This window comes from Buteo buteo, chromosome 11 (assembly GCF_964188355.1).
Source record: "Buteo buteo chromosome 11, bButBut1.hap1.1, whole genome shotgun sequence".
Taxonomy (NCBI): domain Eukaryota; kingdom Metazoa; phylum Chordata; class Aves; order Accipitriformes; family Accipitridae; genus Buteo; species Buteo buteo.
The window spans coordinates 15,105,347-15,117,556 of record NC_134181.1 but is presented as its reverse complement, the minus strand read 5'-3'; the positions used below and the strand labels follow the sequence as shown (position 1 = coordinate 15,117,556).

General features: G+C 35.5%; 1 protein-coding gene across 2 annotated transcripts in view; it reads left to right on the top strand.

Annotated features, from left to right (window-relative positions):
* Positions 1-12,210, top strand: part of ITFG1 (integrin alpha FG-GAP repeat containing 1) — a 94,106-nt gene that overhangs the window by 58,526 nt on the left and 23,370 nt on the right. Inside the window, exons 11-13 of one of the 2 annotated variants that reach the window (XM_075040179.1) lie at positions 6,548-6,698; positions 7,179-7,287; positions 11,131-11,174. In XM_075040179.1, the coding sequence (XP_074896280.1) occupies positions 6,548-6,698; positions 7,179-7,287; positions 11,131-11,174 (304 nt within the window). The remainder of the gene's footprint in view (positions 1-6,547; positions 6,699-7,178; positions 7,288-11,130; positions 11,175-12,210) is intronic. The other variant, XM_075040180.1, reaches the window with a different exon arrangement.

The window sequence follows — 12,210 nt, the reverse complement described above, 5'->3', positions numbered from 1 at the left end:
AGACTCAATAAATTCCAACAGGTGAAGATGCTAAATTCACAGTCAATTCTTACATATTTATCTATCCATTATGAATTCTTTTAACTTCTGACTTGAGTCAAAACCTGCACATTAGAATTCCAGTCCACAGATTTTTCTTCAGGCTAGATACATACATGAATTTTTATTCCCTCCAGTTATGACTGTATTAGAGATTGTGTATGTATGTAGAATAATAACAGGTAAAGGGATTTTTATCACTAGTTATTAATCGGTTCATCTCTACTTCCTATCTTATCTAAATGTATTCATTTTTTCACATGCTGGTTTTAAATTGACTCTGGTAACATTGGAAGTAAGTACTGCATGTGAGGCTATAAACACTCATCTTTCTCCCACCTAATTAGATGAAACAAATTCTGTTTGACCACTTGTTTCCAAATTAGGTGTTAGTAATTGGCATCTTGCATTGCAAACACGTAATCTAAGGAAGCATTTTTTTTCAGTTATGCTTTTATTGAGAGGGAATGTTTTTCCCTGGTAAAGCAATGGTAAAGTTGGAAATAAAAGTATCTCTGACGTTGTTGATAAATAACAGTAAAAATGGAAACTTGGAGATAACAAACAACTGGTTATGGACAGTTGAATGAAAAACTTTGAGTATAATACACTTCTAGAAATTTTTCCATGTGTTCATGCTCTGTTTTAAATTAATGTATAAGTATTAATCCTTTATATGGGTGTCGTGGTTTAACCCCAGCCAGCAACTAAGCACCATGCAGCCACTCACTCACTCCCCCCCCCCCCCACCCAGTGGGATGGGGGAGAAAATCAGGAAAAAGAAGCAAAACCCGTGGGTTGAGATAAGAACGGTTTAATAGAACAGAAAAGAAGAAACTAATAATGATAATGATAACACTAATAAAATGACAACAGCAATAATGAAAGGATTGGAATGTACAAATGATGCGCAGGGCAATTGCTCACCACCCGCCGATCGACACCCAGCTAGTTCCCCGAGCGGCGATTCCCCCGCCCCCCACTTCCCAGTTTCTATACTAGATATGATGTCACATGGTATGGAATACCCCTCTGGCCTGTTTGGGTCAGGTGCCCTGGCTGTGTCCCCTCCCAACTTCTTGTGCCCCTCCAGCTCTCTCACTGGCTGGGCATGAGAAGCTGAAAAATCCTTGACTTTAGTCTAAACACTACTGAGCAACAACTGAAAACATCAGTGTGTTATCAACATTCTTCTCATACTGAACTCAAAACATAGCACTGTACCAGCCACTAGGAAGACAATTAACTCTATCCCAGCTAAACTAGGACAATGGATATACTTGAAAGGACTCTTGTTTGACCAAATTATCTCTTCCTAAATCATTGTTAGTTTACACTTGTCAGAAGTAAGGTTGGATAGAGGACTTCTTTTAAATGTAGGATTGATGAGCACCTTGTAATTGAACAACTGAAAAACCAGAGGCAAATTCAATTATTCTGAATGTCTGGAGCAAGTTATTTGTCATTTAGATGTCCCCTGTATAACTGTAAATGAACTAGCCTAAAATTGACAGAATGAGAGATGTATGAAATTAAGGAGTAAATATTTAATTCTAATTGCAAAGAAATATGTTAAAATAAAACTGAGGTAAGTCTCCAGTCTTCCTTTGGTGTTTAAGCCTTGCTTATAGTTATTCAGCCTTATTAAATTTAGCTTTGCTGCATAGATGACTTCAGTCAGAAGTTTCCAAATTGTAGACAACTCTATTGAGCATTGTTCATAAGCTGTTTGGGATAAAGTTATGCAGGTAGTACACAATTTAGCTGCCACTGTGTATACACTGGTGTGTATACCTAAGTATTAGAAGTGCTGCAAATAGCATGTTAAGGGTGATGTGCTAGTCTTAGTTCAGAGTTCTTTTGCTCTGCCTCTTCTCAGTATTTAAGCTGAATTGTTTGATACTGACTGACCGTTACACATTTGTGTAGCACTTTAGCATTGATTTTAAGGTTTTACCATTGTAGCAGTGTCTATCTTTATATGTTTTCCCATAGGCTTTCAGGGACATTGTCTTGTCATTTCAACGATGCTGATGATTTTCATTGTTACAGGGAGATTTTTTCTGATGGTGTTAATCTTCAAAATTTGGTTCAAAATAATAGGAATTTTGTAAACTTGCTCTTGGTAATTGTAGTATGTAGCAGAAATAAAACATGGAGGTGGGTACTTTGATTCTAGTGATGCTTGTGTATTAAAGCCCTAAATAATATAAGGACTCAACTGGCAGCTCATAGGCTATATTCAGATGTCAGGAGTTCTTCCAAGATAGAACTGAACAGCTGAGGTGGTGACAAACAGCTGATTTCTCTTCCCTCTGCAAACAGTAAGGCACTGCAACTGTCCCTGTTGCTGTAGCCTTTCAAAAGAATGGCCCATGCACTTAAGATTTCCTCCTGCCATGCTGAGATGTAGCACATGGGAACTCCCACATCAGCACAGCCCTGGGAGTGAACTGGGACTGAGAAGCATCAAGAAGGACATAACGTGGCTAGCAATTACTAAGAAATTATATATATATATATATATACACACACACACACACATATAGTTTCTGGCTTCCATTAGTGTTCATTATTATATAATCAAAACCTAAAATAATTTATTGGTTTTTTTATTTCAGTGCTTATTTTTTATCTTGTATTGAGTCAAGTGGGAATCACCTGACTGTGCACATGAAAAAATTAAGTTTGTGCACAAAGACAACTAGTTATAATACGTGCAGCCTTCAGTGGAACTCTGAACGTAGCTCATCTTCAAAACCAGATGGAAGTTTAAAGCACTAAGGCTGTTTATATACATGGATGTGAGGAAGGCTGCAAGTATGTTGCTTTTTGCTTTTTTTTTTTGGGGGGGGGGGGTGGGGGGGCGGCAAACCTGAAGACTGTCCCCCACCATCAAATGAGCACTTTTTGTTTTTTCCTCTATACAGAAGTTGCTGTGTGAGTGCATTTGTTTGCTTTTCAGAGGTAGTTATTTTGAAAGTGTTTCTAGGTGTTATAGGTAATTTCTACATATTAATGATAAAATCCTTACCTAGTATGTTATTAAGAGATAATGGGCTGAAAATTCATGAGGAAAAGGAAAGTCACATTCACCCAATTTCAATCAAAAAAGGAGGAACTATTTACACATAAGTAAATGTATCAGAAATTAATATTTTCAGCAGAAACTACTAATATTTCAAGAGTGTATTTTAGTTGGCTAATACTGTTCAAATCTAATGGCAGGATATAGCATTCAAAATTTTGGTCAGAAGCGTGGGGAAAGTTAAGAATCAAACTGAATCATTTTGGAGTTAAATGTGCGTTTGTAACTTACTTCCTTACTATACATACTATCCATTTTTTAAAAAAGGAAAAAACGAGATGGTGCGGAAGACACCCGAGTGATATTCTCAAGTTAAAGCATTTGTTTAGAAGCTACGTATCTAAAAGTTATTAACTCTTCTTATCATGCTTTTCAAAGATGCTTTTAGGGGAGATAAGAGCAATTTAATATTGGTATAGAAGTCAAAATAATTTGAAGGCATCAATAAAATAAATGCCAAGGAATTGCCTTGGAAATTGACAGGAAAGAAGGCTCAGCTTTAATTATAAAGGTAATAATAGCTAGCTTGCAAACAGGAAAAAAACCAACCTCTCTATGCTTCCAATGAAGTGATGCGTTTCTGTAAAATCCACTTAAAAAAAAAAAACAAACTTAAAAGAAGTTTAATATTGCAGTTCATGTTTAAACCTTGTTTTATCCCATCTTTCTCACCAATAGTAACAGTTTTCATTAGCTTTAGAATTTCATTATTTTTGTTACCCTGCAAGTTCTTAATGTTGCTTACCATAAAAAAAAACAACACTGACTCTTGAAAAAAAAAATCAGAATAAAAAGAATCAGATTTCAACTTCATATGACTCACATTAGTAAATCTAAACCTGTATGTAAGTATTTGTAGGTATAGTTAGCATCTGCTGTAGCTTAACATCTATATGTAACATATCTGAGCTGTTGATTTTACTAGGCAAGCTTGTGTTTCAAAAGGGACTGTAAGGATATAAATCAGTAGTAGTATGAAATGAAATTTCCTGCTGCCTGTTAAGATAAACACTAGTAGACTTTCAGCTACATAGCTATATTCTGATTAGGGATTCTCCAGACCTCTGCTGCTCTGCTACAAGGGAAGCTACATCTGTGATATTTTTTTTTTGATTTTTTTTTTTCTTCTCTCCTTTACAATATAGCTTCTCTTATAGTGCACTTCTCAGTCTTCAACATCTGTTTGGGGTTTGGGATTGTTTTTTTCCTTCCTGTTGTTTGTCTTATTTCTCTTGTTGATACAGAAGGGTGAAGGAAAGTGGCATTTCCCTGCTCAATGCCACTTAGATCAATATCTTGCTTTTTTCTTAGAGTACAGTTGGTGTTACGCTATTGTTTGTCCTGTTTGCGATTTGTGTGTTTTGAAAGTCATTAAATGCACACTACCAAGGAATGGAAATAAAAAAGATTCCTGTAGTAATTAAGCTTCTTGTGTCTATCTATTCACAAGGCTTATAGTTTAGACTTGAATACTCTTTGTAGACAGTAATGCAAGGTTGAAAATATTTTGTCTTTTAAATAATTATCATCTAACAATTTCTGGCAATTTAAAATGTGAATTGAAAGAAAGCATTATTGTAAAACTTTCTTCAAGTTTAAAAAAAAAGTGTATGGCAACAGGATGAAAAAGAGAAACTGAAACAATTAGCTTAGCTCAGGTTGTCACCTTACCTCCTAGGTGGTTGATCTGGTACGATACTTATGTAATACATGAAATGAATGTGAGTACTTAACAATTTCAAGTTATGATTATGGGTTCTCAGATACAGATAATACAATGTCTTAAATATTGCAGATCACCTCATTTCATTTTGTCTGGACATTAATTCAATATACTCATGCTTCTAAGTGAAATAGTAAAAAGTGGGTTGTTCATACTAAGCTTCAATCAAATGCAGGCATATGGCAGAAGAATAAAGGCCTAATTCGTGTATTTTTCACAGAAGCTCAAGAAATGCAATTATAAGGTTTTGAGGGAAGTGTTTAAATTTCCCATTTTGCTTTTGATACATCTTACAGAGAATGAAATCCTACATTCTACCCATTGGAGGTTCTGAAATATTAACTTGGCAACAGACAAGGAAACTGGTTTACTTTGGTGTCAGAAATGTTTCTTCTTGGGGTAAATGTTTTGTCCTTCTCTAACTCTTCTGAAATGGATGAGGCATATATATGAATGTTGTGGGATATGATTCTTATGAGTAACAAATTATCTGAAATATGCCATAGAAACAAAGAAAAATAAAAACTTTCCTAAGAAGAAATGTTTGTGCGTGTGCGTTTCTGTCACTGCATCCTAGAGGTACTGGATGCTGTTAAGATGCAGAAAAATCCTTGCTGTCACCCTCTGAAACAGCTGTATGTTCAAGGTCATAATGAAGAAGTGGTTTTGGTTCTTGCCCTGGGCTCTGACATATTTAGCTAGCTTTACAGAACATTGTCTGCTCCATCTCCTGGCTCTGCCCCCAAAAAGAGAGGAGGAAACTTCATCTGTTCCCATTGCCAAGGCAGTGATGGATTCTAACAGGCACCCAGGATACAGATCTGCCAAAGAATCAGACTCCCAGTTGGTAAAGTCTGAAGGTTTTCACAGTTCCAGTGAGAGTGACAATGTTACAGTATCAAAGACAGCATATAATGCTATTAGACATCAGGATGCACATATGAACCTTACCTCTCCCACTGACCAATGGGTGTGTATTAGCTAAATTCTTTAGAAGGGAGATTTTGCTATCTCCCTGGTACTCTGGTTGGTTGGTTTGTTTCTTGTTTCAGTATTGCAGCCTACCTTTCTGTCTATATTTGTTATATGTCAGCAAACGTCCAACTTGGTTTGTCTTGTCTTATTTTTACTGTGCTAGTAGGTTGGGGGTTGTGTTTTATATTTTGCTTTGAACAATGGAAAACATACCAATAGGGATTTGGTTTAATCTTAAATTTGTTTAAAACATCATGCGATGTGTAAGAAAATTTATTAATGGAGCTGGGGTGGGAAGAGATTGTCATGAAATAATGAAAAAGCATGGAAACTTTTAAAGTAGTGTTTAAGTTGAAGGACTGTGGAGGGATTAAGGAAAATGGCAGATAAGTGCACTTGTACGTGTTTCAGAATAAAGTAAGAATATGTTCAGTTTTTTGAGTGGATGGTTAATGAAATAATTTCTGCTGATTTGGACTCACTTATTCAGTGTATTCATTGGTTTAAGTCAGGCATGACATAATGGTTGTAATTCTGTTTGTAAAGTTAACATAAATGCTTATGGATTTTAAAGTATCCAGTGGCTGCTAGCTTTGTTTTTATTATATATAACTTCAGCAGACTTAAATTATTTGATTACTATGTTTTTGTAATGTCTATTATTTAGACTGTTTATAGCAATTAAGTTGTTTTCTATACATATGTGTGTGTATGTTTTACAGCAATCAACAAGCATTTTTACTAGAAAACGTCCCATGTAATAATGTAAGCTGCAAGAGTGTACGTCGCATGTTTAAAGTTTTTTGGGAGCTCTCGGATCTGAATCAAATCAAGGATGCAGTGGTAGCAACCTTCTTTGACATATATGAAGATGTAAGTTCAACTCTTTACTACAGCAAACAGCGTCACTTTCTGCGTTGCTGTATCTGTCTTTGTGCCATTGGCAGACTGCTTTGTAGAAATGTTGGCTTTACAGCACGTGGCAGGCAGTGCCTTCAGCCTGGGAAATTCACTCCTGGGATGCTCCCTGGAAGGTGAGCAGATAGCAGCAGCCCATCACTGCCTAAAAGTTTGCTGACCTTCAATATGCTCCATTTGAGCTGCCCTCTTTGGTGACAAGAAAGAAGCCACAGACCACATGCATTGTCCTGGTTAGCTATGGATGGATCACTCTGTCCTAAATTGCCATAGATTAATAAGATTTGAAAGATATAAAATTAGTAGTGAAGGTGTAAATTTTGCTGCACACGTTGTATTTTTTTTCTTTGTATCTCCAAGGGAATTTGTTTGCTAAATTTAGACGTTACCTAGAGTAAATCAGCATTCTAACGTAAACTTTTTTTTTCCCTCTAGGGAATCTTGGATATCATTGTGCTAAGCAAAGGCTACTCCAACAAGGATTTTGCTATCCATACATTAAAAAATAACTTTGAAGCAGATGCCTATTTTGTTAAAGTTATTGGTGAGTTCTCACTGTATAATCAAGTCAAAATGGGACATTGAGAGGAATGTGAATATTTGAGCCTTGTATATGATAACATTATGGTAATGCTCTGCATATAATAACTCTAGAAAAAATGCAGTGTGGAAAATATTAGCAACTGCAGAAATCTCTTGTTGCAGAATCTGAACTTGGATGAGTTGGTTTTGTTTCATTTCAAGAGGTTTTTTTCTTGTTTTTGTTTTAGTGTACTTATTAAAATTCAAAGTAATTCTGCCCACTATTTTCAACACTTTAGCAGTTTTTAATATCAATGTTGACCGCAGTGACCTTTAAATAAGTGTTCACCATCTTTTGAGTGTGTATGTTTCTTACAAGAATGCATGTCTTATTTCGCTTGTTAAATAGAGGCAGGCTAAATCTTTCCTTTCATCCTGGACCTTTCCTTCTGCATCCTAGCAAAATTCTAAAGACAGATACTAGGTCTTTAAAAACTCATTTCTCAGGTGGCTTCTGAAGGAAAAACAAGAATTATCAAGTGTCTGAAAATATGATCTGCAGGGAAATAGCACTTGGAACCAAGTTATTCAGCCTAGAAGACAAATGTAAGGAAGATCCATGTCTTCAATCCATAATGATGCATAACAATGGGGGAAGTGTTTTCTGTTTGTCCATGCAGGACACAACATAAAGTAACAGACTACAAAGAGTAAATAGTAAGAATAATTTCCTAAATGACAGCTTGTGAAGTACTAACATAAATTCCTGGAAACACTGCAGAGTTACCAACATTAGAGGTCCTGACAACTAGATTAAGAAATTGTGTAGTATATTTAATTAATTGTTTTTGAGAGAAAGGGTTGGGCTAGCTGAACTTACGAGGCCCCTTTTGTGAAGCTTTTGTACAATACCTTCACTTACCTTTTCACATAACATAATGTTGTCAATATAAAAATGGCATTAGATCTACACATATCTATCATTCAACTTAGATTATTTTTTTTTAAATGTGTGATGCTCTTTAAAATTTGGAGGAATATTAGCTCATAAGTCACTAATTTGAGGAAAAATATGATTATCCTTGCACATATAAATATATATGCTACAGTGAGAGAGAAGGAAAACAGAAGAAATTACAGCAATATTGACTTGAAGGAACATGCTTTGTTTGTCCACAATGCCTGCCTTTTTATCTTGCCTATTTTCAGAAACCTGGGCAAGAAACAATAGCCAAGTACACTTATTTTCATCTGTGCCTTGAGTGGTTGCAGTATTTTCTTTCCAGCAGGGACTTTTGTCTTTTTTTTGCTGTACCTTTGTCATATCAAGCCTACTTTACTGGAGGTCTTTTCTATATCATCTGGAAATGATGCAGAATCTAGTGGTTTCATTTCAGTGACGACTGGCATGGTATATATTTTGCTTATGCCACATGATCTGTTCTGAGAGCCAGTTTGTTTCCGTGCGTGAGTCAGTTTGGTGTTTTCAGCCTAAAAGCACCGTGTGGCACAAAACGCATCTTAACATAAAAGCATGGAACGGCAATGAACATGGCAACGGTGTGTGATTTAATTAGAGACTTGGTATAAAGGGCTAGAGTTAGATTATGGTATTTGTAATTGAGAGTAATTAGGTTTTCAAATTGCATGCCCTACCATGTTCTTTGACTGCAAAGGTATTGAGCTTTGAGCTCATGGCTTGTCTGTCTTCCCTGATCTTTTGAGAACATGTAGAAAATGAGGCTGTACGTGAGCTTATGGGGACAAAGCTAAACAGGAACAACTAGAGCTTCACCTTCAAAAACTATATTTGCCTTCATGTTATTTAAATGCATCTAATCCTTCGAAAGCACACATTCTGCATGCCATAAGATAAACAGAACTACAGCTACTGCTGCGGGCTGATGCATTTTTTGCTTTCTCCTTAGCCTGAGCTTTATTCTCATCATAATACCCCATAATGATTTGTCATGTTGGTGGAAGCCTTCTTTTAAATAATACTGTATATGGGTAGTGTAATTCACACAAGCATGCAGAAAATCCTCTTCACAAATCCATATTAGAATTATAATTGTGTGATATATTAATGGGGAAAGGAGTAATTTGCAACATGCTTTTTGATTCCCTCTGTGGACCAAGCCTTTTTTTAGCACCCTTTTAGGGTGTGAGTATTTTTGCATAGAAATCCCAGGAAATGGGAATTAGTGAGTGGTCTAAAAATATTTTACTGTGATATAGGGGAGAGTATTTCTAACAAAACATGCTTTGTGCGAGTTAGTATATCAATAAATGCATTGTGTTCGCTTATTCATCATATGGATAGTGAGAACAGTTTTGCTCATTATAACTAATGTCAAATGTACTTTGTCACATTATTTGTTCCAGTAAAGAAATTGAACAGCAAATTGCAGTGTGACGTTTTGCGTCAAAATGGGAAGAGTTGGTTCCACTTACAGGCCTATGTATAACATAAAATAAGCTTATAGCTTAAAAAGTCTATTTGTAGATACATAGTCTTCAAATTCTGCTTTGCCACACCTTCATCTTACTTGTCCAGATAATTTTTTTTTTGGACTGTATAAAAATATTAGATTATTCTGTATTTGGAAATTTCAACATTTTTATATCACATGCAAAGAACAATAACTTGGGAATCATGACAGTTGTTAATATTTGCACACAAAATATCAGAAATGTTCCTTCACTAGAACAGTGCCATTTCTGACTGCAGTAGGACACAATTTCTAATCAGACTATTACATTATGAACATTTTATGTGCACCTTTTTAGTATTTCACTGTGCCCAAACATTTTGTACACTAAAATCTATGGAGCCTTAAAGCAGACAGAAAATGCTTTAAAAAACTCCTGGTGGTTAGGATGATGTGCCCTCACATCTGGTCCAAATCTTGATTTTCACTGTCTGCCACACTTGCTTCGAGATACCGTAATTCATGGAGAAGTTATGCTTTTACTTGACTTCGATACTGCCTGGTTTGTATCCTCTTCCCTGCTCATAGCCATTACTGGGCTGCTGCTCAACCAAACTGTTGTCGTTTGAAATCTGAATTTTGCATCAGGATGACACCTTAGATTATTTTTGTGTGTGTGTGTGTTTTGTTGTTTGTTTTAAAGACATTTTAGTACTGATGTTCTAATACTCAATGTGACAGGATGTTCTAGGTTATAGAACAGATGGCTTTCATTGTCCGTCATTTAGTTGATTATAATTAAGTGTTTAACAGATATTTCTCTAATTTAACTGATTTTTGAAACTAACCATTTTAAACAAGCAATTGAGCAACTGTCACAGGCTTTAGATATTAAGTAGCATTATACACATCTGCTTATAATACTTTTGAATTCATATAATATATAGGTAATGGGATTTTTGTTTGTTACAGCTTTTGTGAATTGCTTTAAATCAAGTTGTAAAACTATCCTTTGTATAAAAGGAAAGGCCTTTCTTTACCTACCTTTTTACCAGTTAAAACAGTAAAGCTGAATCTCTGCCAATATTTTTAAAAGGTTAGAAATTAAGAACAATGAATAAAATGTACAGTCCACTATTTTTAAAATGTTTTAATTTGGAATTTTTTAACTGGCATATATCTCCTTTTGAAGCTGGTTAACCAGTGAGGTATGATAAAACAGTGACTAGCTGATTAATTTATGCAAAGAAGTATGCTTCAAGCAGATTAGGGATTTTTTTTATACATTAACGTAAGTCATATAGAAGACATATTTTCTTTGTGTTTTAATGGATACATGACACTATTACTATACTTTAACAGGTTTCAGAAGTAGTGCTTGTAAGATGGCTTGTTAACATAAACACTACAAGCTCACTTTTTGGTTTTTGCAGTTCTCAGTGGCCTCTGTTCTAATGACTGTCCGCGGAAAATAACAGTAAGTGTAACTATAACTTTGCATTACTATTTAGCTAAAAATAAGGTAAGGTCTAATTATACCAAAACCTCTCTACATATTAAGACAGTTTTTGACTGGAAGAATGCATAATCCAAGTTATGACTGGCCAAGTTCTGCATATTTGAGACCCATACCTTTTGCCAGCTGCCTGCTCAGAGATGAAATCAGTTGACTGATTCTGCAGTGAGCTTTGTTACCCAGCATCACAGAGGCTGCGATATACCAGATATAAGAAAAATTTGTGTAATACAGCTGGATGCCCAAACTGTGTAGTGGGCCAAGTCTTGTTCTGGGCAGCCAGAAAGGCCAGGCAAAACTGATTATGGGACAGATACAGCCATATAGCCACTTCTGGACTAAAATACAGTACGTGGGTACAATGAAGGAGAGAAGGGAAGGAAATATACTTCATTCTCATGATTCTGCAGATGGCTACATACACATGTGCTGATTTATTTCAATTATTTTAATCATCTCCAGAGACCCTGAAACTCACCCACCAAACTTTCAATTAGCAAATTGTTTAGCAATGTTCACGTGAAAGTTGGCCTAAAAGAATTTAGAGGAATCAAAGCTAGCATTAGCGCTTTAGCTCTGCAAAAATATGAAATTTAGTTTTGACTTGAAAATACAAAAACTGCTTCAAATGGGACCAACTTTTTCTTCAAGCATATTTTAAGACATAGGGTTTAATTTCTGATATAAAATAATAAGGGGACTTGATAGTATTATTAGCTTAATTACAAAACTAAAGAGAGGGTTTAAAAAGCAAATCTTCCCAACAGATGTTGGTGAACGTATCATTATCAAGATCATTGCCTCCACTGTAATAGAAGTTCTCTGTCAGAAAGTAACATAAAGTACATTATGCCAGAATACAGCTTCTTAGCACAAAAAATAAATAAATAAATCAGATTTTCACCTTATTTACTCATCTTTCGTAGACCTGCATTAACATCATCTTTGCGGTCTCCTTACTCTTCATTCTAATCATCTATTATTTTTCAGGCTTTGA